Raw genomic sequence first — 25,907 nt, 5'->3', positions numbered from 1 at the left:
ACGGTCAATCTTGCTGTCATTACAGATTGCAAAAACTCAGTATCAAGAGGTGAGAAAAGAAAAGAAAAAAGTATGATGGACGGATGCAAGATGCACATAAGATGAAAGTGGTAGTAAGAAGTAAGGGTCAAGACTCGATGGAACGAACGGCATAAATATATCAGCTTGACAATGAGTATCAACAAAAGAAATGACTAAATCAATAACTCATTTTGCAAATATCACGAATGAATGACAGGAACAGTCCAGACACCTGAGTGGGGATAAATGCCAAAGGGACCAAACCCCCAAGATTAATAATGACTATACATAACACAAGGTTCCAAGAAAGTGTGCCCGAAGGGTGGCTGCTACCGAAAAACAAAGGGAGTCAGTAATAAAATGCTAACACGTGCGCTCATGAGATTCGCATGCTATGAGGGTCGAGGAGGATGGAAAGGAAAGAGATGCGAGCGATGCATAAAGAATGTCCTTGGGAAGACAGGGCACATCTTCACGATAGACGTCGACAGGCTCAGTGATGAGAGTGATGCCGGTTGACACGCGGGCTGTACCGACTTGTCCTTGAGAGTGAGCTAACATCATGCTTGCCTATATTACAAGTGTTAGTGGGTCAGGCACAATAGTCCAAGCGGGCATCCTCTTACCATCGCAGCAAGCACGGACGTTCTCAAGTCGGTCTGTCTCCTGCTCTTGCCTCTCCATCATCTGCCGCAGGTCCTCCTCACTGTCACGGCCGTAGACACTGCCATCATGGATACTAGATGTTGCATAGCCAGGGGGACCCCTTCGGCCGAAAGAGCCCTTGAGCGTAGTATTAAGAATTGTACTGAGTCGGGACGTGGAACTGTTCCTTTGATCGGAATAGTGAGACGGTGTGCTCAGAGCCGGAGAAGCGCGACCGGGGGTCCCTGTGCGGCGCAAAGAGAGAGCAGAACCCGCTCGCTGTTTCGGCCAATTTCGGGTCGTGCGACTCTGCGATGAAGAGATTGACAACCGCGGCCTCTGGCGCGACCGAGATCCTGACCGGAACCCAGGGTTGAATTCATCGATATCTTCCAGGTCATTGTTCTCCTCCTCCTCACCATTTTCTGACCGCAGTAAAAGGTACGAGAGTGCATTGAACCAGGTCTCGTGCCTCTGACTAGTAGTCGCGGTGAACCTGATCCGGCGACCAGGGCTAACAACCTCCAAGCTCCTGCAATGAAGACCTGGAGGGTATGGGTTGTCATCGGCGACAACTCTCACAGCTTCAATAGGAACGCTCTTTGTCTTACGCTCCGACTTGCCAGCACTTTGAGGGTCCTGCTCACTCCAGTACAATGTACGGGTATATGGATGCACCCAGAAGTAGCGACGATGTCTAGTGTTGGAAATCTCTCCGGAGACTGTCTTACGTGTATACTTCCAGAGGAATTCTCCAATCATGGTCTGGGTGATAGCTTGAATCATGCGTGGATCTGTGCCAGAGCCATAGCCATAAGGCCCGCCAGCCGGAGTGGAATGGGTATTGAACCGCTCTTCGATCTCGGATGCGAACGATGAGACCGAAGACCTCCGCGACACCTGGCTTTCGCGCCTCACTCTGGCCCGTGAAGTAGAAGACCTGATGGAGCCGACCTGAGCGGCTGAATCATTTGGAGTGCGCGGGCGTGGAGCGCGGAAAGCGGAAGCCGGAGCAAGAGGAGGCGCCATGAGACCTGGTGTGGCCGGTTGTTGATCAAGCGATTTCTTCTCGGCAGCCATGATAGCCTCTTTATGTTCAGAAGGCAACGGGGGATGACTATGGACAGTAGAGGCCTGGCTGGCTGCGCTGCCTGGTCGCCAATTGAGAGATGCAGCCGATGACTGATGCTGGGGACGGGGCCGCGCCTTCGGTGTGGCAGCGGGTGAATTGCCTTGCTCCTTGGCTTTGTCACTGTCGGGGGGAGACAAAGGCCGGGCTGTAACACGGTCCATGAGAATCTGGTCAATTTGCTTGGAAGACAGTATCGTCTGAGCACCTTGATCTGCCTGGTTTGACGATCGGCGTCTTGCATGGCGTGGGACAGCATTGCCGGAGATAGCGCTCAGAGGGGAGGAGGCATCCCTCTTCTGACCAGCTGTGTCATAGTCAGAGCTATCATTTGCTTCGTCTTCGACAACCACAATTGGCAAAGACTCTGAAATGGATTTGTCGACCATAACACCCTTCGTTTGCATGAATGGTGCGTTTTCATCAGATGGGAGGGCTGCCGGGATGATGGCCGCAGCTGGAGTGACCTCAACAGGGAGTGTTTCCACGGAGCGGATTGTGGAAACCGACAACTGCGGAGAAGCAGGGACGGGAATCTCGCGCTCCTGAGGTGCAACTGGCTCGGTGGCTTCGGGTGGTATAAAAGATACTGTCAAATCTGGGACCTCATGCTCGGCTGGAGCCTGACCCGCAACCACCGTGGGCTCTGGCTCTGGGACTGGTTCTGGTAGCTTCGCCGCAATAGGGTCGGTGTGCTCTGTGAAGATTGTTGACACTGCCAGGCCAGGGATTTCGGTGTTCATAGCACGCTCCGCAACTGAAACTGAAGGCTCGGGCACAGGCTCTGGAAGAGTCGCCACTACAGGCAAAGTTTGTTCAGAGAAGATTGTCGAGACTGCCAGGTCTGGAACCACGGTGCTCATAGCACGCTCCGTGACAGTAACTGGAGCTTCCGGCACAGGTACAGGTACGGGAACGGGCTCAGGAAGAGTTGCCATAACAGGCTGGGTATGCTCAGAGAAGATTGTGGAGTATACCAGCTGTGGGAGATCTGTGCTCGTGCCCTGCTCTGCCATGGAGATTGAAGGCTCAGGCACGGGCTCAGGAAGCGTTGCCGCAACAGGCTGAGTCCCCTCAGAGAAGATCGAGGAGACAACCACTTCCGGCACGTACTTCGGCTCCGGCTCAGGGAGCTTAGCAGAAACGGGTTCAGTATACTGCAAAGAGATGGCCGATAAAGCCATCTCCGCGGGATTGGAAATGGGCGCGGCGACAGGCTCGGTTGAGCCTCCCACAACGTATGACATGCTTAACTCAGGCAGCTTAGGTGCTACGGGAACGGTGTCCTGAGTAGAGATAGGAGAAACATCGAGCTGTGGCAGCACAGCTGCAGAGGCATTGACCTCCCGCTCCACGTTTACATCCGAAATCGTCTTCGAAGTGGCCATCACACTCGACAGTTGTTCACCATTCACTTCAGATGACGTCTGAGGGGAGGCCCACTGTGTCGCAGCATGCACCAACTCTGGTTGCTCTCTCGTTCCAGCAGCAGTGTCGACATCTGAAGTCGCCTTCTTCGTTGTTGCAAGAACATTCGAGACGTTCTCGTCGCTCACAACGGCTGGGACGCTTGGTTGCCAGGGGTCAGTCATGACACCAGAGTCAACCATTGCAGGCTTGGGTCTCGTGTTCAATGTGGCCTGGGATGGTCTTCTCGAATCAGGCATCGAAAGGATACGTGGTGTGGAATCGGCATCGTGTTCTATCGGCGGGCCGAACTCCTCATCCTCCTCGCCGTCAAGTTCTGCAAGTTCTGCAAATAAACTCTGGCCTTCGGAGTCCCCTGGTGTCTCTGTGAAACTCGTTGCTGGGGACTCGCGTGAACTAGATGGCCGGCTACCGGAGGCCATTGGAGCCTCTCCAGAGGGTCGAATCCTTCTCATCACACTCCTCTTGTTTTTGAGACGGTGTCTAGGAGTAGAAGTTCGACTGGGTGAGGGGAACATGCCATCGGAGTCTTCATCTTCTTCCCCTGAAGTGGAAGCACTGCTCTGGTAGGATTTCCGGTCACGAGCCTTTGCCAACGTTAGGGATGAGACACGAGCACGAGGGGTCAACTGAATACGGTCCTCTGTTTCAGTTAGCTCATCAGTATCCGTACTGTCATCAGCCATGCTCTCAACGCCCGTCTGGAAAGCTTCGCTTTCTGTGGTCGCCTCCCGCTCGTTGGCGGTTTCAAAAGCATCGTCAGCCTCAGTAGCAGTGTGATAGGCATCACTAGGCTCATCTGAAGACTGCAGTTCAGGGCGGCTTCGGTAGGATCTCAAAGCTGCCTTGTGCGATGGACTCGTGTCAGTGGCATGGTCTTCCCAATCGGTCTCATGGACCTCCTCGATCTCGGTCGTTCCTCTCCTTCCAGCACCCAGCAGGTTCGGTCTTGCAGCTTTGCGTGAGTTATCAGGTTTGGTCTTCTGGCGCTTGTTGGATGGGCCAGCTGGGGCAACAGCTTCGCGACGCTTCTGTTCAATCTCGTCGCGCGCTTCTTGCAGCATGCGCTTGAGCTCAATCTTTTCGGTTTTCTCTCGGTGAATGGTGCTCTTCAGATTTTGGATCATGCGGTGAGCATGGCCCAAGGAACTCCGCAATGTTTCGGTCTCCAGTTGGTTGTGTCGCGGAGTGAACTTATTGGGTGATGGTGGCGGCGAATTTTCTGGTGTCCCTCTACCATCCTCATCAGAGTCATCATCCCGGTGAACTTCCCGCACGGTCTCGGCTTCTTGCTGCCGAAGCCGCATAGCGACCGCTCTAGCAAGCTCTTCGTTCTGCGAGTTTAACTCTTCAACCTTCTCCTGCAGTGCAAGCCTTTCCGCATCTCCTGAATTCAAGTTCCTGCGCAGGAGATGGATTTCAGCGTCGTTCGCTTTCTGTGCCGCCGTCTGGTCCTCGATCAACTTTGCATTGGTTTGTTTTAAATCCTCCAATTCTCGTTCCAGGGCGCTCTTTTCCGTTGTAACGGCACCCAGGCTGCTGTTCAGTCTACTTTCGCGATCGGCAGCATCTTTCACCGCAGTCATAAGCTCGCGAGTCTGAGTCTCCAACGCCCAGTTTTCGTCCTTATAACGCTCCTCGCTCTCATCTAATGCCCGGATCCGCTGCGTATACCCCTCTGCTTCGAGTTCAAGCCTCGACTTCTCCAAGTTCACAGTTCTCAAAGCCTCCTCACGCTCCGCAAGCAGTGCCTGCAACTGACGGACCTGGGCCAGGAGGGAGGTGGAGATCTCGGTCGCAAACTCGATATCATGGACACGGCTCGACGGTTGGTTGCGCTGCTTTCGCGATGGCACGCTCACCTTGCTGGGAGAGTTGGTGGCCTGGCCAGCAAACAAGGCGGGGCTAAGTGGTGACTGGACCTCATATTAGCGCTCCATATAGTGTGCCGGGCTGGCAAATTGTATACCTTTTGGTCAAACGAGGGGGTCCCCAGATGGCCATCATCACCACCCGCGAGACGTTTCGGGGCAAGGAATGCCCGCGCAGTCTCCCGACCAATTTCTCTGTATTCTCTCTCCAGGTCCACAAGTCTCCGCTGCAGGTCCGGTCCGATCTGGCTCGCTTCTTGCTGTTGCTCAACTTCTTTCAACTTGTCCTCGAGCTCCTTCTGCTGTTCAATGAGCGCTGTGCCTAGTTTGGATGCTTCCTCCAGTCTGCGTTCTGTCTCCGCCAAGTGGGCCTCAAGGGCCCGTTTCACCTGTGCTGGTGAAGACGCATCTAGGCTGAACAATTGTGTATCGAAAGACGAATACCTATGCGATTCGCGGGGAACTACCGCCTCGGCGGGGGAAACAAAAGGATCGTCCATGGTGAAGATGAGTCAATCCCGCTCTACCCTCCGTCCGTAACACCGTTACTTGTGACGGACAGGGAAATAACCAAGCGCCAGACAATAATCCGCAAGTGGTACCTGGTTTTCCGATGAGGACACGGTTGTCGTCCAAAGCCCACAAACTCGTCGCCTCGTTCGTCGTGTCTTTTATCAAGCCAAGGTCATCATCTGACTTGCACCAGAACGATTGATCTGAAAGAACTCCTTGCGCTCAGATGATTTAGCAAGCCGACCAGCGACCGAATGGCCCACGGATATGTATGGCGAAGACCAGTGCGCAGCGTCGGTGAGGAGCGGTTGCTGTGAGGCGACCGTATCACGTTGATGGATAGCGAAGTGTATGATGAACCGATCGAGCAAGGGGATATTGCGTCAAAGTCGCAGAGGCTTTCTGTTTGTTTTGGAAGAGAGCCGAGGATGGAGGGGGGTCTCCGGTAGCGTGCAGACAACACAAACGCGCAGTAGTCGTAGACGTAACCTTGTCAGTGCTGAGTGAACCAACCACAACGAATGAGCGCACGGCAGGAGTCTGTGGTTGATGACTTGTACCAAAACAGCCGAAAAAGGAAAGACAACAAGAGCTGATCAAATCGGGATTAAGATGCGACAAATCGCGCTACGCCATGCGGCGCAGATAATATTATTATATGGCAAGTAAAGTATAGAAAAAAGAAAGGAAAAAAAAAAGGGAGTGACAAATTGAATGTAATGAAGGAAGGTAGTTAAGAACAAATAAAGAGAAAAAAAAAACAAAAAATAAAATAAAAAGGAGAAATTGAGGTAAGGAAAAAGAGAGAGATGTTCCAAATAGAGCCGGATGAACAACGAGACGAGTACCGACTCGTTGAGCGGGGGAAAGACAAAAGAGAAGGAAAGGAAGAATGAGAGAAGGAGAAGGAAGTCACACCGTGTGGGCAGGGGGGGGGGAGTGAGAAGCTGGGGCCGTGCGGGAAAGACAAGACAAGGCCGACTATTAGAATCAGGTACCGATTCTACTCGACTAGAAGTCAGGTATTACTGTCATGTACCAGGTTCCTCTCACTGCAGGTACTGCGAGGGAGAGTATAGTGATTGGGTACAGTACCTCTGGATACGAGAATCATAGGTAAGTCAATTAATTAAATAACAATAGAGGAGAGGGGTGAGGCACACTCCCACTCGATCTGCCCAGGAGTCTCTACTTTCTTAAGTACTGAGCAGGAAACTAGGTTATCCTCGATCTGATACGTAACAACTCTGAGTTGCAGGGCTAACTAATACAAGGCGTTTATTAAGAAAGGACAATCAATTATCCCGGGGTGGGAATGCTGAATGACATCTCACAGCGATCTTGGTTAACTTATCTATCTCACGGTCGATCTTCCGGTTATCCTGGGAAGTTTAATCGTCTCCCAACATCAGCATCTTTACTATTTTACTACTAGATCGATTCTTCCCGGTCTTTTGGGTTGCCAGACCGGATTTGGGAAAAATTACACCTTAACCCAATTGAAGCCTCGCGTCTGTACTAATCGGTACGACTCCTCAATTTTGGGACATCGCTGTTTGTCGGGTTTGCATTTCCGCCCTTGTTGGGTCAGGCTCCATCTGCTTCGTCAGAAAGCAGATGATCGCACGTGACACGGAGAAAGCTTCATTTGTAACTAATCACGTGGGGCACACCGAATCGGGAAAACAAGAACGCCACCGCCGTGAAGCAAGGTCACTTTAGATATCAAGCCAATTATCCGACTTTCTCATTTGCAACTCCCCTGAGCATATCCGGCATTGACTGCTAAGGGGCAATATTGCGCATTGCAGCCAACTCGCCATTCCGATACTCTATACCAGCGAACCGCAGCCATGACTGACGAAACTCAGGTCGCCGACGAGGTCCCTCAGTTCTCCTTCAAAAAACGATCAGCCAAGGCCAAGGCCAATTTTCGCAAGAAGCCCGAGGCGCCGCCACCTGCTTCGGACTCCGATTTCACGTCGTCCGATGATGAAGAGGGCCGCAGAATCAAACGGCGACGCAAGAGCGCTGCAGTGACAGCCTCGTCTACAACCAATGCACCCCGGAGAGACGAAGAACAGCCCGTCACGGCCACGCCGGCCCCATTAGCATCCAGCAATGATGCTACCAAGCATTCGAATTGGTACGATGACGAGTTGGACTCAAAAAATCTCTTGGGGAAGACACGGGCCCAACCAACGTCGAATGCCCCCTCTACATCGGATGGCACGTACAAGGGCGCGGCCAATTACCAGTCTTTCATCCAAAAGAATCCCGATGCCCCGGCAAAACAGTTCGGCCCGATCAAAGCCCCCACTAACATTCGTACCGTGACATTTATGGATTATACGCCGAATGTCTGCAAAGACTACAAACAGACGGGGTAAGTTTATCTCTCACCAATCAGGTTCATTTGAAATTTTATATCTGACCATGGTTTAGCTGGTGCGGGTTTGGGGACTCGTGTATCTACGCTCATGTTAGAGAAAACGTCTTACAGGGCTGGGAATTAGATAAAGAATGGGATAAAAATACTCAAGGAAAGAAACTGGATGGAAAAGTCGTCTCCCAACGTGGGGGTGACAGATCAAAGGACAACGACGATGAGGACGAGGAGCTTCTCGAAAGCATCCCATTTGCCTGTATCATCTGCAAGAAGTCATATCAGAACCCGATTGTCACCAAGTGCGGGCATTATTTCTGCGAGTCTTGCGCCTTACAACGATATCGGAAAAATCCATCATGTGCCGCATGTGGCGCTGGCACCGGCGGGGTGTTCAACACCGCGAAGAAGCTGAATCAATTATTGGAGAAGAAGAGAGAGCGTGCAAGGAAACGCCGGGAGCAGGCCATAGCCGATGGTGAAGAAGTCAGCAGTGAAGAAGTCAGCAGTGAAGAAGAGGAAGAGGCCCAAAGCGCTTAGGGCAGGTATTAGTGGTTGGAATGAGTTGGTAGTCTCAATCATGGAAGCAATAAAGTCATGTCTATTGCAGCAGGTCTGCAAATTATGTATATATAATCTCACGGCAGCTCTAGGTTATCAAAATTGAACAGAAGTCAGCCTGAACAAGGCTCGGAGTTGGAACATTACCAACTACGTAAAGAACTCGGCATCGTGGAAGTTCCGTCCTCTGGCTCGTCATACACTAAAGACCGATGTCTGTCCAGGTTACATGAGGCGGGAGTATCACTCAGATGCCTAGTAGTATGTTGGATACCTCACGTTATGTACTATTCTCCAGCAGTCTCTCAGTATTTAGGACAATCTGCTGCCCCACTGTACCATTAGAAATAGGCATCCATTTTAAGTAGCAACATGGAGTTCATCCGGATGACTATTGAAGTGAGACCTTGCCATATCCTCTGTCTGTTGAAACTCTTAGGGTCATCTTCATTTCAATTTTTTAGTAGCCCGTCTTAGGGCCGTCTTTCGATTGGCCTGTGAGTGCGGCACAAGGGTAGTATTCATTTGATATCTCTGGCCAGCCTCCTTCGCCAGACAAAATCACTCTGCCGAAAGTTAACACACACATTGCATGCCCCACGACTGAGACTCATTAATGGGTACAGCTTTCTTTCTAAACATGATCTCGATTTTGTTATCGGCTGGACACGTGGTCCTTAAGTTAGTCATGTAAAGTAATTTTGATAGCATAGATACATATAGCTTGAACAGTCACTGGTCATCTTCCTCATGGCAGCTTCCATTATTGTCATGATAGCCCACCGACCAAGTGCGACATCCTGCGTGTGCCTCATGTCTAGTCAACAAACTATCCAAAAAAACCCGACAGTGATAATTTCAGGTTCATCATCGTGGACCAGGGTTTCTGCGGACGATATTGTCACTTCAAAGTACACCTGGCCCATATCTCTTGGGAGAAATGGGCAATCTGCTCTGAGGCATAATAACATTGGCTTCTCTCCGCTGTTGTGGCCGGATTTAAATCCAACACCAAGCTTAGCTGGCGAAATATCCGCACGGCCTTGGATACTCATACCCTGCGATATCCAATGTGATGGTATGACAAGCTAAGTCGGCGTCTTAGGTAAATCAAGCCGGAGGCGTCCTGGCTGAACAAATATCCTGTTCGCAGATTGATGAACAAAATGATTGAGGTGCCAGCCATCTTGATCTTTGGCAGCTGAGACTTCTTCCCTCAGCTTTTGCAGCTCTTCCTAGCCTTCTTACCTATTTAGATCAGTTGCCAGACGGAGCACCTTGAAATTCAGGCCCAGTGTCTCTGAGTAAAGATATACCACTCGTTTGTCTAGGCAAGTGTGAATAAAGTCTAATCTTGACACATTTTGGGGTAGAATAGCGAGCTCAAAGCAAGACGCTTGACTGCGCGACTCGTCCTAAAGGGGTTGGCGCCGAGTTCGAGAAGTCTCGACGCAAGTATAGTATCTTGCTCGAGGGTGCTTTCTTAGCTTAGTATCTACCTTCTGCCTGGCAGGTGCCAGCATTTATTGCCAAGTGCAACGGGGTACTGCCGACATTGTTCAGAAATCTACCAACGTCTGTTTCTGATATGGACTTAGCAATATGAAGAGGGGTCCATTGCTCTGCCGTCTGGGTATCAATAATCTCTGGCTGGCTTGTGCACCACCGGGAAGCCCATGATTTCAAGATTACCCCGTCGCGCTTTGTGGACTACAGGGCGGCCCTCCTCGTCGGCCATGTCGACGTCTGCGCCCGCTCGAAGCAGAGTGATGACTGTTTCTACATTACCATTGACTGTGGCACCAAGCAGCGACATTTAAAATGTCTTTCTTTGCCTATTTGCAGATACATTAGCCTTTAGCAAGGCTGTAACGCTTCGTCGTGGCCCTGATATGCGGCCTGGTGTAGAGGTGTATGCCCCGATGAGACCGCGTGGTTAACCGCGGCACCATATATGATGAGCTGTTTCACAATCTGCACATAGCCTTCGTTTGCTGCATAATAGAGAGGAACCCTTTCCTGTGTGTCTGTAGAGTCTATGCCTGCATTTGATTCTAGGAGGAGTGTGACGATTTCCATTGAATTGCTTTCTCCTGCGGCATGGAGCAGCATTTCATCATCTTGACCGGCCTTCTTCACAGCTTTTGGAGACAGACCCAGCAGGAGGCGAGTCATCTTACAGCGGAAGATCTCACAGCATATTCTAGAGCGGCATAAAACAGGTCGTCAACCTCCAAGATAACACCAAACTTGCTGTACATCGATTGGAGAATTTTGATATTTCCTTATTTCAGCGCATCGAAAGCGGATGTCTTCAAGTATGAGTAAGTACCGTCTTCTTCCTATTGCCTAGAGACTTGATGGTTTGGTCCGGTTTCTCAGACCCGAGTATGACGTCCAAAAGGATGAATGTTGCCTTAACGCTGCTGTACTTTGGTGCTATATGCAATTGTGTGCAGCCTTCTTCATCAATTATACCCATTTAGTCTTGCCCCGCGACGTCTTTGATAATTTCAGGGCAATTCAGCACGGCATAATGCACGACAGTCTACCCAGTAGCGTCTTTGATGCTGATATCTACACGGGACTCAAAGAACTGCCTCGCGCAATTAATATGTCCCATTTGCGATGCCAGTATTAGCGGTTTTTGTCGTTTGTCATCATGGGTGCGAATTATATGAGGAATATCTGTTCTCTTCTTCTTGGTGTAAGGTATCCCACACTTCCCAAGGAGGTCAATAATCTTGGTATGCCGTCTGAGGGTTGCTAGGTGTAGGCGCATTCTACCGTCCCTATCAATTTGACCTGGATCATCCAGTAGTTCCAAGAGGACCTGAGCAGTCCTCAGGCAACCTCCTAATCCAGCCCTATGTAGAGGTAGATATTAGTCCCTTTTATGCTCGTTTGGAGCAGGCAACTCTTTGACAGCCATGTCCTCATCGCTTGGGGGTTACACAATCTAGACATTTTTTTTAAAAAGAAAGGTATCACATTATACTAATAGCGCGACAATCTCCTTGATATATGTAGGGAAGTAATAAAAAGGCCATTCAACGGTGTTGAATAATATAACACAGACTCATGTTACAGAATACATTACTAGGGAATGCATTGATATTTAATGATGCTACTAGGGCTGGCAATTAGTAGAGAAGAGAAGAGATAGTTCTAGAAGCAAAAAAAGAGTACTTTGTCACCACCTATGAGTGCGTGCTCAGTATGTGGTCGGTGAGTAGTTCGAAACAGTCAGTGATCACCCATGTGTTACTCTCATGGAAGCGTCGTATTTATTGGCCAACTACCTGACTTACAGAAAAACTCGCAGTTCTTCACTGCAACCAATAAAACCGATTCTGTCCCTTATTTTTAATCTTCATCTTCTCTCTCTCTTTCCTTTCCTTTTTTTTTTTTTTTTTTAATATCCTCTATATCCTTTTTTCCCCTCTCATGCGTATATAGGTGTACCGCAAAATCCCTCATAGCTGCCATGTATTTAGTACCAAAATTAAATGAAGTGTCTGCATCTAAGCATTTGGGTTACTCTAGGCAACAGGATATTATAATAGCAGCAGATGGCAGAGGCTGTTTAGTATTCAGGGTTTATGATCACTCTCAATACCACATACCAATTGCTGCCTGTCTTGAGCCGACGCCAGGAGATAGATATGTCACGTACTCGATGTAGTGCTACTAATGTCCCCGTTAAGTTTCATTGGTGATGCAGGAATAGATTATTGTGACACTTCCGTACCGGTATCACCCTTGCGACAGGACCAGGAGTAGGTTACGCACTTTTGCATGGCTAGAAAAAGACATCCTCGATCGAAGTGCTGCGGCGGGGGCTGTGTGCTGACCTGGAACTGACTTTTGCCATTTCCAACTTTGGTTTTTATTTCCCCGCTCGCTTAAAAGTCCGTATCTGGCATGGCAGACCGATATCCATGGATACGGACTAGTAACTTACGGATTAGAACTTAGCGACCGAGTGGAAGGTACTTAGGGACGCCACGTGCGGTCCATGGTTCTGTCAACCAATTAGGTCCTTTAGTTGGATTTAAGCTACGAAACGCTTCCATTGGTGGTTCCAACGGTTCTCTTTCTCCATTTCAGAACTTTACCGGACATATTCCCAACGGTCAGTTGTGGCGGTGTTTGAATTCCAGTTCCTGTGAGGGCTTCAGCTTTTTGTCCCACTGGCAAAACTTCCAGTCCAGGTTCAAGGGTCAGAGTGTTGTTTCACTAATTTAGTAGCAGAAGATCAAAGAAGGCTTATCCAAGTAAGTTAAGTGTGCAGACACTCTAATCTAGTAGTGGACGGGGGGTGCAACTAAGCCTGATGGGCCAACGCCAAGCTTCCCCGCTATGCCCACTAAAGGTTAAAACCTCCTGAACAAACACAGCCCCCTGGAGCCTATGGCGAGCCTTCCCTTAGTGGCGCCCCAGAGCTTAAGCAGCACTAACGCGTGGCCTAACAGTGGGGATTCCTCTCACTGGAGCTACACCTTCAACATGATGTCCGCGGACCGTCCAATAAAGATATTGGTTGATCCTGAGTTTTCATGAGCTGCTGGTACAACCATCCCATCCCATTTCCTCGACCATCTTTTCTTTTTAGACCTCCCTTCTCGAGCTTATTGAGCGCTTTGGCCTCCCATTTCTTACAAATGTGGAGCAGTTCCAATGAAATTGGAAACACCCTAATATGGTCTAGCGTATCCGCTGGCAACCGCCTACTGTTATAGGCATATTCTGCCGATGTAATATCTGTACGTCACAGGTTATTGGTTCTCATCCAGGCGGTAACAGTGATGCACGGGCCACTATTGCAAGGTATTTGGTTCCAAATTTCAAATACCAACCACATACTCCGTATTCGTACCTAAGGGTTCTTTGCCATCATGTAGTGTTATCCCTTCTCGGTCCTTTTCCTTTCTTTTCTTCTTTCAAGCGCGTTGACTATCATTCATATTTGCCAGTTTGTCTTTTTATGTCCTTCCTTTTAATTTCATATTATTCAATTTTCTTTTTTAATATACTAACCCTCATTTCCCTTCATTGTCAATTCCTTCCGCTACCCTCCCTTTTTTAAGTTCAATTGGCTGTCACCAGCATCCAGGTCCTCCAGTTCTTATATGCATACGAGGCGCCAGTGAACGATCAGTACCCCTGTGTACTGCGCTATATGATATCCCTAGTACCCGAGTAAACACCGTGTGGCAAATACCACGCATGAACTGTCGCTCATCTACCCCCTCGAAACTTCACAATGAGATGCGGCTTTAGGTTAGCATTATGCGCATGCCTACTACTCATCGTCCCACTATACCTATTAAAACTCCACCTAGAGGAAATATGCAGTCAGTATCGCGCAGGCGCATACTTAATAGATTGGCTGAACTCCAAGGTTCCCCACCATGAGGGCTTATCCCACTACCACGCAAAACTAGGGGACAAAGTGATTGTGATGGCCAGACTGGAAGAAGAACCCACCGAATGGGTCGAGCAAGAACTTCCTGAGTACACATTCCCTCTCAACGTTCAACAATGGGCTCCTTTGCTAATAAGGGACCGCTTGAAGCTGGCAACGTGCGATATACATTGTCAACCCCTCGAATAAAACCAAAGCAGACAAACACAAACTGAAAACCACCCTCAACAAGGGCCACGAATCTATGGCCTACCTCACGTATCTGATTGACCATTATGACAACCTTCCTTCCACAATCGCTTTCCTCCACGCCCACCGCGCCGGCTTCTTCATGGCCTGGCATGTCGATGCGCCTTTGCACGACAATGTAGCCGCGATGCGCGCTTTACAGCTTGATTTCATTCAACAGAACGGTTATGTCAACCTCCGTTGCAATTGGAACCCCGGATGCAAGGAGGAACACCGCATGAATCGCCATGTAACGCAACAGGTCTGGGAAGAAGTATTCGAAGGGACCAGCACCCCGCCTCTAAACACAACCACTTCACCCGCCATTACAGACGACCCCTCGTCAGAGAACCGTCAAACCCAGAAATTCCTCCAAGCACCCCAACTCGTCGGCGCAGCATGCTGCGCGCAGTTCGCTGTGTCACGCGAACAGGTCCTGAAACGACCCCGAGAAGACTACGTCAAGTTCCGCCAATGGGTCATCGACACAGAAAAGGACGACGCCAGTAGCGGACGAATCATGGAATTCCTCTGGCATGTCATATTCGGCAAGGAGTCCGTATAGTAAGTACCCATTGCACCAGCCTATCTAATAACAAAAACAACTAATATGGTTTCTCCTTTAGCTGTCCAGACGAGGAACTCTGCTACTGCCAAGTATACGGCAAATGCTAGGACGTTCGCGTTCCTAAGATACATATATATTGTACACCAGCCACGATCATCTTATTTTGTGGGTTTTCCCGCAGATATTTATCCCATGTACTCTCTTTATTCTTTTAAGCATGCATTTCTGGGATTAGACAGGCGTTGTTAGAGGACTTTCGTCCGTTCGGATATACCCGTCTGAATCATCTTTGTTATTTCTTCCGGTACGGTTTAGAAAGCATGTGAGTATATTGAAATATATTTTCTATCTGTTTCATACTACTGCGCAACTACAACATTGTTGGTATAGTGACTTAGTGCGGTAACAGACCTCCCACTATGATTTCGGATTTAGGGTAAAGATACATCGACGAGGGTCAAAAGTCGCCTCAGCGACTTATGCCAGATATGAAATCCGGAATTCTCTAGTTTACTGTTACAGAGTCAGATAGCCTATGCTTTATTGTGGCAAGTCTTTCTTTAGATATCTTTGTCTTGCCCTTGGTTCTCACAATGTTTGGGGGCCTCGAATATGCACACATTTGCTCTGAGGTGACATTTTTGAGTAGGGCTACGTAGTTAAAGCATTTGATAGTGTTCTAGCGTTATGTATTTTTGATTAGAATTATGGAGAAACCTTATCTGCTAAAGTGTGTCTCTGGTAACCAATACTAGCGTCGCTTCACTTCTGCTCTAGGTACTCCTCCACTCGCTCAACGAGATCAGCTTTCTTCCCAGCAGCAGAGCGTCCGTGGGCATTCAGGAAGTCTTTAAGGACAGGTACCGTAAGCTGCACACAAGTCACCCGCGTTAGTTGCTTATCCGGATACAGGCCTAGGGGGGCAGGAAATAGTCACCTTCGATAGAGAACCCTTCTGATAATGGGATCGCACTACATCTTCAACGCCTTGCTCGTCTGTCTCCACCCTCGCTTTCTTGTATGACTTCTGGGCTGCATCTTCGACGTCAGATGTGCGGTCTTTGGCGCTTCGTTTGACGAGTGTGCTCTTCGGGCCATGTGCCGATATTTTCGCGTATTGCTTTTCCAATTCGTCGGCCCAAGACAATACATAGTGGCCGGTACGCTAAGTGAAGGTCAGCAAGATCCCCAGAAAGAATAGGGATGTGCGATATACTTTATCGATCTGCCGATATCGTGGCACTGTTTTGTCTTCTGGCTTCTCCGGGAGGTCTTCATCCAACGCCAGGGCTTGCAGAATGCGATAGTGCCATTGCAGGGCTAATAGAGCAATGCGTTAAAACCACGGTTTATATGCAGGAAGTTGACAAAAGCTTACATGGATTAGGATACTTGAAGGGGTCGTAAGACGCCTTCGGAAGTTGTAATTGCTGGACAATATACCGCATTTGATCGATCAATGGCTCAGGTGCAACATGGAGTGCGGTTTCGGGGTTCTGACGGACGTCATCAGCGAACGGCAGAGGTATTATCCACATTCCCGGAGGGAACTTCTGGACGCCGCTCTCATCTAGTTTCTCTTCTCCAGCGACCATAGCCCCCAGGACTGGGCTGGCATTTTTACGCGCAATGAACCAGACAAGTGCGGCCTTTTTATCCTGGAGGAGTGTCTGGTGCAATGCAGAAAAGACTCGTGTAGAGCCAACAAAATCTTCTTCCGATGGGTAGATGAAGGAGGGGTGTTTAATATTGGCCCAGAATGGAAGTGCAGAAAGAGGCTTGAACCCAATTATACGGATGACAGGATCACCGAAGTTCCTCAGTGACTTCATCTCGTCGGGCGTGAAGGCAACCTGATCACCGCCAAACTTATAAGCTTTCTTGATTTCCCACTTTTCAATGGTGCGAGCTGTGTCATCAGCGATTTGAGTGGTCACTCCTTTCACAATCTGGGGTTGTTCGCCGCCGAGCCAGATGAAGGAGTTTCTGGCAGGTGCCTGACGCTTGAACAAAAGATATCCCGAGACAGAGATTTTAAAGTTCGGTCCAAGCTCCAATGGTATGTTGGAGAACTGCGCACGCCGTGGGACAGATCTCGAATTGATGCTGGACAAAAGGGTATTGAGTAGGGATATCCCATCTCCGGTAGCTGGAGAAGCTTTGGAATCAGTTTGCCAGTATGCTGGGGCATCTGGATCCGAAGGAGAAGCTTTGTAGATGATGTCCTAATTGGTGTAAGCAGCGATACTTCGTTTTGGGTCAATAGAGTCTTACGTCATAGAATTTGGCAGTATCGAATTCATGGTCTGGCCGAGAAATCGGAAACAGCTCAATAGTGACACCGAGGTCGTACAAGTCCTTCGCACGTACAGTTGCAGCGGATCGCAAGCTTTTGTTATTGCCATGAGGATCATCATTATCGGTGACTATGAACAATCGCCGAGACAAGAAGTTAGGGGCTTTCGACGTGAATATTTGGTTGGCACAAAAGAGCACATTCGCCATTGAGACCCGCTCGTCTGACGCCTTAAGTACATCCTCCGACTCATCATCATTGTGTGCCAGTGCTCGAAGATTCTTGACTTCTTGCGCAGAGGGAATATCTAGGTCTGTGAAAAGGTAACAGTGTGGGTATGAAAGGTCTCCTCGACTGTTTTCATCTTCGTCATAGAATTTAGACGCCTGCGTCCCATATAATAGCACACCGATCATGTCACGGGGATTAGAGATAATGCGCTGTTGCATGAGATGATATGCGCATTTTAGTGCGGCCGTTGTGGGGGACTCGTCCGCAGATTTCTTTGAATCGGAAGATGGACGAGGCGTGAGCATAGAATCGCTGACTTCGATGGCAAAAAGAACGGCATCTTTCACTGTTTTGTATCCCTATTTTAGTTTATAATTTGTTAGCCTCGTAAGTTTTGAGGTGGGTTTGGAGGTGCGTACACTCTCGTCGATCTCCTCCTCCTCCTCATCAATCTGGTCGTCTCCGCGAACTTGATCCTCGTCAGCCATTGTGAATGTGTTAAAGAGTCGTAAGTCATAAAATGCGTCAAAGAAAAGCAGCCAAGGGCGATGTTTAAGTAATCGACGCGAAAGTACTCTTGGACACCAACATTGGTACTTTCTTGGGTGTCTGCCTGTCACTCTGCTGCCTGCGTTCCCGCTCTTTCGTCACTTGTGACGCGACACTTCAACCGGACGACGCGGGGAAGACACGAACATCAGGTGACATACGCCAAGACTTGATGACCCCAAGTTAATTATGATTGGTCATTCGCTTCAGCTCCAACACATCCGTCATTTTACCGGTTCTGGACTCTTTGCTTCAAGTCAGCATCTTTTCTGATTACTATTGACCCTTGCCACATGGCCCATTAAAATCCCTATTCCCTTTTCGCTCCGACCTCATTGCTTTATTATCGCCGTTACTTGCAGGCTTTGGTCATTACTTTTTGGAAAAAGAATTGTGCAACCGTCTGTCAATTACAATGGCTCTCCGCCGGACCTTCACGCTTCCTCGGCAACTACTGCGACCGGTAGCTCGCAGCTCGCTTGGATACAACGCAGAACAGCGAAATGGCTTCGCAACGGCAGTCCCTCCGGTCACTCAAGATGCAACTGGCTCCAAGGGTCCTACCGCAATGGTATTCTTGAACATGGGCGGGCCCTCTACGACGAATGAGGTGGAAGACTTTTTGAGCAGGTTATTTGTATGTTTTCAAACTGGCAGACTTTCTCATGGACCAATTTTAATGTTTCCCTCGCTTTTTGGTAAAGGCCGACGGTGATCTGATTCCCTTGGGACGACTTCAAACATATCTTGGACCACTTATCGCAAAGAGGAGAACACCAAAGATCCAAAAGCAATACGCGGACATTGGAGGCGGCTCGCCTATCCGAAAATGGTCCGAATACCAATGCCAGGAAATGTGCAAATTACTAGACAAACTCAACCCTGAAAGCGCACCTCATAAACCCTATGTTGCATTTCGGTATGCCGCGCCTTTGACGGAAGAGATGTATACCCAGTTACTCGATGATGGGTTTGGAAGAGGGAAAGGAGGACGTGCTGTCGCATTTACACAATACCCACAATATTCCTGTTCGACGACAGGCAGTTCTCTGAATGAACTATGGAAATGGAGAAATCGTCTGGAGGGTAGGCGCGCCAATGAGAGCGTGGACCCCTCCGGCTCCATCCAGTGGAGTGTCATTGATCGGTGGCCGACCCATCCCGGCTTAGTAGAAGCTTTCGCAAAGAACATCGAGGATCAGCTCAAGACATATCCGGAGGACAAGAGGAACAGTGTGGTCTTGCTGTTCTCCGCCCATAGTCTGCCTATGAGCGTGGTGAATAGAGGTAAGATTCGAGCCATGGCGCCAATTGCTCGACGTAAAATCTAACTCCAGATTAGGTGACCCGTACCCGGCTGAAGTTGCAGCGACTGTCCATGCGGTAATGCAAAGACTTGGTTTTAGCAACCCTTACCGGCTGTGCTGGCAATCTCAAGTGGGCCCGTCGGCTTGGCTTGGGGCTCAGACCAGCGACACTGTCATGGAGTATGTAAAGCGCGGGCAGTCTGATATTGTCCTTGTGCCGATCGCCTTCACCAGCGACCACATTGAAACTTTGTATGAGTTGGACCTTGAAGTGATGGAAGAAGCCAATTCCCCTGGAGTTAAGCGAGCGGAAAGCTTGAACGGAAGCCCCATTTTCATCGAAGCCCTTGCGAATATCGCGCAGGAGCACTTGAGAAAGGGAGAAAAGTGCTCTCGTCAGATGACCCTGCGCTGCCAGGGTTGTAAAAGTGAGAGATGTCTGGAGCAGAAGAAGTTCTTTGCCGGGGAAGAAGCCGCGTCTCTTGTAGTGTAATAACCTTTCTTCTCTTCTTTTCTCTCTCTTTTTTCCTTTGGGGGTCATATTATTTTTACTTTGTTTATATTATGTACTGTAGGATTCTTGGAAAAGGATAATTATCATTCTAGTGAACATTAGGCCTATATTGTATGCGTAGGGTGATCAACAATCAACAATCGTATAACTCGTTGGAATTTCTTGATTTTCGAGACTGACTATAAATGGGGCACCGAAATCTTGGTTCAATGACTATCAAGGGGTCAATGGCTTGACGCTGCTACTACGATTGGTTCAGGAGCAAAAATGCCGAATGTTGAACACCTCGGCACCCGATAGCCTGGTCAACGTCATGGATGGCTGGCTTATCTTTTGCTTTTGCTCTCCACTAAGCTAAGCTGACAAACGCTCCCCCCCCATCGACTCTTCAACCGGAGGAACAAGGCCATTGGCACTTCGGAATCATGAGTGAAACTTCGCTCCTGTCAAGGTGTTTCTAAAATCCCACCGGATAAACTGGATCAGAACAACCTCTTTCCCCCTTGCTTCCTTATTACATACTAATCACATCTCCCTCCAAAACTACACCTGGCAAAACGCGGGCCGAACCTACATAAAATCTTAATTACAAGAATTAACATCTATAACTGTCAATGCCCTTTTACCAGAAATGACCAATCAAGCAAACTCTTCCGTCGATGCTGATGCTGGCGGGCAACTGCGAAGCAGGCCAGTCGTACCTGCGCAGAATCATCCCCGAAACACTGGTGAAGATGACTCCAAAGGCCCGGCGCAATTGCGCGTCCACGAGCAGACGCCCTTACTTCAACGAACGAGCGAAGAAGGTGATCATGAAGGCTTAGACTCATCCAGCCAGGATTCAGCGGCGTTGAATGCTAGCCTCTGGGGATCTCGGACAAAAGCAAGTGTGCGTGTTTATCTTCAGTGCAGTTCAGCAGAAAGTGTCGCATTCTGATTCGACCAGGTCTTTTGGTTATTCCCATTCCTACTCTTGTATATGTTAGGCTTCGGCGGTGCTGCGGTTCCGAAGATTAACCTGATGGTCTCTCTCACCTGCAGAGACTACCTGGCCAAAAGAGCCTCTAGCGATCCTGGATTTACGTACTTGCCTGTTCTTCTTGGTCAGGACAACTCTCAGTGCCAAATACCGGAAGTACAGTCCCTCGTTGCCCGCTTCCAATTGTATTACAATCTGGTAGTAGGCTTGCTGTCAGCACTGATTAGCCCTCAATTGGGCCATTTATCGGATCGCTATGGCAGAACGCCTATGATAGCTGTGAGTGCAATTGGAACAGTACTAGCAGAGATAATTACCGTTATCGTGGCTGCAAATGCAGAGCGAGTATCGATATACTTACTGCTTCTGGGCGCTACGTTTGACGGCTTAGGAGGTTCATTTACCGCTATAATGGCCCTGAGCACCTCGTACGCCTCTGATTGTACCATTCCGGGGAGACGCAGTGTAGCTTTTGGGTACCTGCATGGCGCCATCTTCACTGGAGTTGCAGCTGGACCGTTCCTTGTGGCTATGCTTATGAAGAAGACACATGATATAATGAGTGTATTCTGTTCTGCGCTGGCCCTCCATGTGCTTTTCTTCTTTGTAGTCTTGCTCGTCATACCAGAGTCACTGTCTAAGGAGCAAAAACAGAGAGCCCAAGAAAAACATGAGGTGAAGCTCGCCCATCAAGAAGATATAGGTTGGTTATCGATGACATTTTGGAACCCGAAGAAAATCATCGCGCCTCTGGCCGTCCTATTTCCACCAGCTGGGCGGCCTAGCACTCTATTCCCTAATTGCGGGGGTGCCAGTCCGGTATTGCGAAGAAACATCATCCTCCTCTCTGTGATCGATACGCTTCACCTCGGTATGGCCCTGGGCACGTCACAGATCATCATTATCTATGCGGGATACATGTTCGGCTGGGGAAATGTCGAATCAAGCATGTTTGTTTCCATCATCAGTTCCGTCCGCGTCCTCAACTTCTTTATTGTGCTCCCCATAATCACGCGAATCTTCCGCGAGGAACCAAGGGAGGACCTGGTTATCTCTGGTTCCGGTGCACTTGATGTCGTCCTTATTCGTGTCTCGATTCTGCTGGATATGATTGGGTTTACAGGATTTGCACTAGCAAATCACGGCTCGCTTTTGATTCTGTCGGGAATCGTTACATCTTTAGGGGGAATGGCCGCACCGGTGTTGCAATCCTCTCTTACCAAACACGTACCCCGCGATCGCATAGGACAGATTCTCGGGGCTAAAGGCCTTCTACATGCTATTGCTAGAGTAATAGCCCCTTCCATCTGCAGCTTCATATATAGTGTGACGGTTGGTAAGTTCTCACAGGCAGTGTTTGTATGCCTGTCATTTGTGTTTGGGATTGCATTCTGTTGCACCTTGTATATCAAGGCACATGGTTAGTAACATCTTGGAGATCTGTTTGTGACCTTGTACTAACGTACAGCAGCTCGACTTGATTTCGACGATCCAAGAACTCATTATACCGAAACCAACGACTACAGGGAAGCCGTTGAGGATGAACTTTTACCTTAATATATAGAAGATTCATGATATCCTGATATTTATTTTGTGATGTATCTTGGGAAGCAGATCCTCCTGTCTGCATTAAACCTGTGTTAGATATGAAATATATGCCATAGTTTTCACTCTGAAGCTATCTCCCCAGCTCTAGTAGTCCTGGGTTGTACAGAGTATATCAGCGAATAGAACGTAGCTGAGATGGCCATAATTGGCCAAAGTAAGAGTGTACCTTGCTAGCAAAGGAGCCATACCTGACGGTCATGTACAGGAGGTCTCATACAAAAAAAAAGGGGGGGGAAAGAAAAACAAGAAAAGAAAAGAAAATAAAACTGCTTGTGCTCTTCTCAAGCCCATCCACACGCGAATGACTAAACAGGAACAAATTAAAGTCACGTGATTAGGAAATGGGTTCACCCGGAAAGGAACGAATGGGACCACAAGCAGTACGGCGGCCGGGAGAAACCAATGCTACTTGCAAACTTTCCGCCGAAATTCATCTATCTCAAAACTTCGACCGTCAATTGCGATAGTTCCCCGGCGTGGTCTCTTGGCTTACACTACTAAGAATTGAGCATCAATCTCTTATTCCCCTGATGCTCTATCAGTGATATCCCAATCTGCCTGCTGCCAGCGGTGCACAGGTCCTATTGCCATGATCACCAAACCTACCCACGGCACTTCGGCCGTACCATCTCGCAATGCCCTGCGTGTCCTTCGCAAGCTGGCCCTTGCCGGCTCAACTGTGGGCAGCTTCTGCACCGTTGCGGCTATCACGTACGATGTCCATCGCCGAGTCCGCGTCGCAGAACGTATAATCGAGAACAAACGCGCCCTTCAAACCTCCGCACCCAATTACGATGCCACTTCCGCGGCGAGGCGACTTGCTCGTATGATGGAAGTCGCAGAGGCTGGAGAGTTTACAAGCATGGATGCATTCAAAGAGGAGGATCGGAAATCACGACAGGCGCAGACCTTGCATGTGGAGGGCGAGGAAGGGAGTCGACATGATGAGGTCGGCTCGAACGTAGAAATTGGATCATTCGAGAGCGCAGCCCAGGTCGACGCTTTTCTCGATGCTGCTCGATTGAATCTGGCTGCAGCAGTGAACACAAAGCAGGATATAGGGAAGCTCCCCGGCCATTGCGACTTTCTTCCGCCCGAATACACGCGACCTACGGAGAACTTCAACCAGTTCAGTTCTGCAATTGGCAAGATCGGCACCATCTCAAATGCCACTGAGCTGATGGATGGCACGGATACATTGCGGGAAGGGCAAAATTCTATCCCGAAACAAATGCAGGATCTTCTCGATCGAGGGCGGCCTATTGATGCGGCACAATTATTCTTGGATGCACACCCTGCTTCACTGAATGGCCTATCATCCGATAGAAGAGAGCTCGCGGTCCAGACATTTTTTGTCAACTGTAAACAGGGAAATGTATTCATCGCAAGAAGCATATTCGAGCGCTTGGAGGAGGTGGACAAGGTCTCACCCAGGCTTTGGAAGGTTCTTATATTCGCATTAGCACGGAAGGGATGTATAGAATCAGTTGCAACTATCTATACTCGGTACATGCACAAATTTCAGCTCTCGCCGGATATGGTAGATGTGGTGCTACGATGCTTGCTCGAATCACACAGGCTCACAACAGCGAAATGGTTTTTGTTTAGACATCTACAATTTGACCGGGATTGCGGTTTGTGCGGTGCATACTTGTCAGGCTTGTGGAAAAAAACAAGAAGTATTGAGCTTTTAAACGGGCAACTGAAAAAGATCTTAACGACGCTTCCCCGTTTAGGAAAGGATCCCAGCGACAAACTTTTCAACCCTGTGGTCAAGGCATACGTTGAGTTTGGTCGATTAGCAGACGCTGAAGCTTTGGTGGAAGACATGACGACTACATACGAACTTCCCCTTCGCTGCCGCACAAAAGGCCTCCTCGTGTACGGCAAGGCTCTCGCGTGTGACTGGGCGGGTGTGGAAGCAGACCTCCAGGAGATGCACGAGCTTAATTTGACATCCCGACGACGTGATTTCACACCTATTTTTGATCGCATATTCCTTGAATACTGGGTATCTCATTCGGGGCACGAGATCCAGGACTTCGTCGTTCGCTACATTGATAAGCTCAATATCGTCCCCGATCGGATCCTGTACAAACATATTCTGGAAGCATTTGTGGAGAAGGGTGACAAGCACATGATAACTGAGTTCACGAGAATGGCACGCGAGCGTGGTTGGAAAGTCCACGTCAATGAGCAAGAGTTCTTGGAGATGTTACGTTTTCGCCGTTTAGCACTTGAGGGAGCCCCCGTGGGCTTCTGGCAAATGCTGCAGGCTGCTCGGGTAAAATATGGACAGGCAGCTGCCTCACAGCAGATTCTCGGTTACGACCAGCGCTCATTCCCTATACCCGAGGTCAACACGATGCCTTTCACACAAAGCCCGCTTCCATGGTATCAAAGAGCACTGCAGGATGTGACACCATCAAAGCCCGTCGATCAGTACCAGAAGCTTCACAAACAGATGACACATTACATGCACGTTGGGAAGATGACAGAAGCTCTAAAGTGCTTCCAGAATGCAAAGAATGCACGATTCCAATTCAAGCAGCTTCACGTCGAGTTGGCTGCCATTGCTACTCTACTTGAGCACGGTCTTGGCGAAGCGCGCGTGCTTGTCGAAGCTGAGTGGCGGGGCATCCGACATCTCATTCGATTTTTCCCTCAGTTCTTCCGTCAGATCATGGCGGTGGACTCTGCGTCAGAAGGGGAGCTGATCAAGATGGCTGTCCTTCGATTTTATCAGCTCTGCTGGTCGAACAAGCGAATGAATGTCAAACATCATATGACGGTGGCCACTAGTAGACGGCTAATCGTGCATAACAAGCCGGAGGTAGCCATAGATCTCTTAGCGGCCATTTACATGTCCCGCTATACCCGCACGTTACCCTTCGACGGGGTTTGCATGAAGATGTTTTTGCGTGCTTTCGCGGCTACGGATAATATTCCCGGAATTCGATGGTGCATCCTATCTGGCCTTGCTCGGGGTAGTGCACTCAATCATGATCTTGTTGTCGAAGTCAGCCGTGTCATGGGAGTATTAAATCGCAAGTTCAATCCTGAAAGTCTCTCCGCGAGGGAAGCGTCCAAACGGGCCGAGCAACTGGAGTATCTCGCATATATCGCCGACATGCTTGAGAAGAAGAGTGGGGGTGATCCTGCATTATGGGAGCTCAAAAGCAACCCTAATGTGAAGCGGTCCTTCCGGCGGATGCTGAAACGGCCTCTTGACGAGAGGCGGATGTATAAGGTATTTGACATTCCGGAGACGATTGAGAGATGGGACGAAGAATACGAATTAGAGGTGCTTCTGGGTCGAATTGATATCAACCCGAAGTCCATCGCTGCTCGATGGAGTGAGCGAGTGGCCCTAGGGCAAATATGAGTCGAGGATTCAGCATGATGTAGCATATATCCCCCTTTCGATTTTTGATCTATTCCTAATTTTCTTTCATTGGTGTCTTTATTTTACTTTTTTTTTCTATTTTATAGAATTGTATATATAGAGTTGCTTCACCGAGATGTACACTAGCGATATGGAACGATTTCCCAAGCCGACTTCTAGCCCTGCATGTCACATGCCAGGAACCAATCAAGAAGGGTGACATGAATATTATCATGTAGTAATAAGAACCAGGATGAGCG

The 25,907-nt window shown here is 49.0% G+C and overlaps 10 protein-coding genes across 10 annotated transcripts; 5 read left to right on the top strand and 5 right to left on the bottom strand.

Moving 5' to 3' along the window:
* Positions 1-135: 135 nt before the first annotated feature.
* BDV38DRAFT_223860 (putative nuclear migration protein (ApsA)) lies at positions 136-5,776 on the bottom strand. The gene is made up of 2 exons (XM_032052823.1): positions 5,193-5,776; positions 136-5,139 (listed from the first exon to the last, which is right to left on the bottom strand). The coding sequence occupies exons 1-2, from the start codon at positions 5,592-5,594 to the stop codon at positions 592-594; spliced, it is 4,950 nt and encodes a 1,649-aa protein (XP_031908171.1). The 5' UTR covers positions 5,595-5,776; the 3' UTR covers positions 136-591.
* Positions 5,777-7,336: 1,560 nt separating this feature from the next.
* BDV38DRAFT_262163 (U2-type spliceosomal complex subunit CWC24) lies at positions 7,337-8,717 on the top strand. Its single transcript, XM_032056077.1, has 2 exons — positions 7,337-7,993; positions 8,053-8,717. Exons 1-2 carry the CDS (start codon positions 7,461-7,463, stop codon positions 8,531-8,533), a joined length of 1,014 nt encoding a protein of 337 aa, XP_031908170.1. The 5' UTR covers positions 7,337-7,460; the 3' UTR covers positions 8,534-8,717.
* A 985-nt stretch (positions 8,718-9,702) lies between these two features.
* Positions 9,703-10,475, bottom strand: BDV38DRAFT_262162 (uncharacterized protein). Its single transcript, XM_032056076.1, has one exon. It carries the CDS (start codon positions 10,368-10,370, stop codon positions 10,191-10,193), a length of 180 nt encoding a protein of 59 aa, XP_031908169.1. The 5' UTR covers positions 10,371-10,475; the 3' UTR covers positions 9,703-10,190.
* Positions 10,412-10,729, bottom strand: BDV38DRAFT_288033 (ankyrin repeat domain-containing protein; the record flags this gene model as incomplete). The annotated part of the gene is made up of 1 exon (XM_032060979.1): positions 10,412-10,729. The coding sequence occupies one exon, from the start codon at positions 10,727-10,729 to the stop codon at positions 10,412-10,414; it is 318 nt and encodes a 105-aa protein (XP_031908168.1).
* Positions 10,600-11,609, bottom strand: BDV38DRAFT_262161 (uncharacterized protein). Its single transcript, XM_032056075.1, has one exon. It carries the CDS (start codon positions 11,334-11,336, stop codon positions 11,103-11,105), a length of 234 nt encoding a protein of 77 aa, XP_031908167.1. The 5' UTR covers positions 11,337-11,609; the 3' UTR covers positions 10,600-11,102.
* A 1,857-nt stretch (positions 11,610-13,466) lies between these two features.
* On the top strand, positions 13,467-15,324 carry BDV38DRAFT_297298 (DUF3431 domain-containing protein). Its single transcript, XM_032063098.1, has 3 exons — positions 13,467-14,071; positions 14,133-14,774; positions 14,837-15,324. Exons 1-3 carry the CDS (start codon positions 13,821-13,823, stop codon positions 14,883-14,885), a joined length of 942 nt encoding a protein of 313 aa, XP_031908166.1. The 5' UTR covers positions 13,467-13,820; the 3' UTR covers positions 14,886-15,324.
* A 168-nt stretch (positions 15,325-15,492) lies between these two features.
* akuA (putative DSB repair complex subunit Ku70) lies at positions 15,493-17,989 on the bottom strand. Its single transcript, XM_032056074.1, has 6 exons — positions 17,725-17,989; positions 17,053-17,664; positions 16,157-17,003; positions 15,995-16,098; positions 15,716-15,943; positions 15,493-15,648 (listed from the first exon to the last, which is right to left on the bottom strand). Exons 1-6 carry the CDS (start codon positions 17,791-17,793, stop codon positions 15,541-15,543), a joined length of 1,968 nt encoding a protein of 655 aa, XP_031908165.1. The 5' UTR covers positions 17,794-17,989; the 3' UTR covers positions 15,493-15,540.
* Positions 17,990-18,269: 280 nt separating this feature from the next.
* On the top strand, positions 18,270-19,654 carry BDV38DRAFT_288030 (ferrochelatase HEM15; the record flags this gene model as incomplete). The annotated part of the gene is made up of 3 exons (XM_032060978.1): positions 18,270-18,491; positions 18,559-19,141; positions 19,197-19,654. The coding sequence occupies 3 exons, from the start codon at positions 18,270-18,272 to the stop codon at positions 19,652-19,654; spliced, it is 1,263 nt and encodes a 420-aa protein (XP_031908164.1).
* A 251-nt stretch (positions 19,655-19,905) lies between these two features.
* On the top strand, positions 19,906-22,735 carry BDV38DRAFT_262140 (putative tetracycline-efflux transporter). Its single transcript, XM_032056073.1, has 3 exons — positions 19,906-22,073; positions 22,125-22,355; positions 22,429-22,735. Exons 1-2 carry the CDS (start codon positions 20,655-20,657, stop codon positions 22,209-22,211), a joined length of 1,506 nt encoding a protein of 501 aa, XP_031908163.1. The 5' UTR covers positions 19,906-20,654; the 3' UTR covers positions 22,212-22,355; positions 22,429-22,735.
* Positions 22,723-25,840, top strand: BDV38DRAFT_262139 (pentatricopeptide repeat protein). The gene has a single exon (XM_032056071.1). The coding sequence runs from the start codon at positions 22,852-22,854 to the stop codon at positions 25,645-25,647; it is 2,796 nt and encodes a 931-aa protein (XP_031908162.1). The 5' UTR covers positions 22,723-22,851; the 3' UTR covers positions 25,648-25,840.
* Positions 25,841-25,907: the final 67 nt, after the last annotated feature.

Source organism: Aspergillus pseudotamarii (assembly GCF_009193445.1).
Source record: "Aspergillus pseudotamarii strain CBS 117625 unplaced genomic scaffold BDV38scaffold_90, whole genome shotgun sequence".
Classification (NCBI taxonomy): domain Eukaryota; kingdom Fungi; phylum Ascomycota; class Eurotiomycetes; order Eurotiales; family Aspergillaceae; genus Aspergillus; species Aspergillus pseudotamarii.
This window is presented reverse-complemented; position numbering and strand designations above follow the sequence as displayed.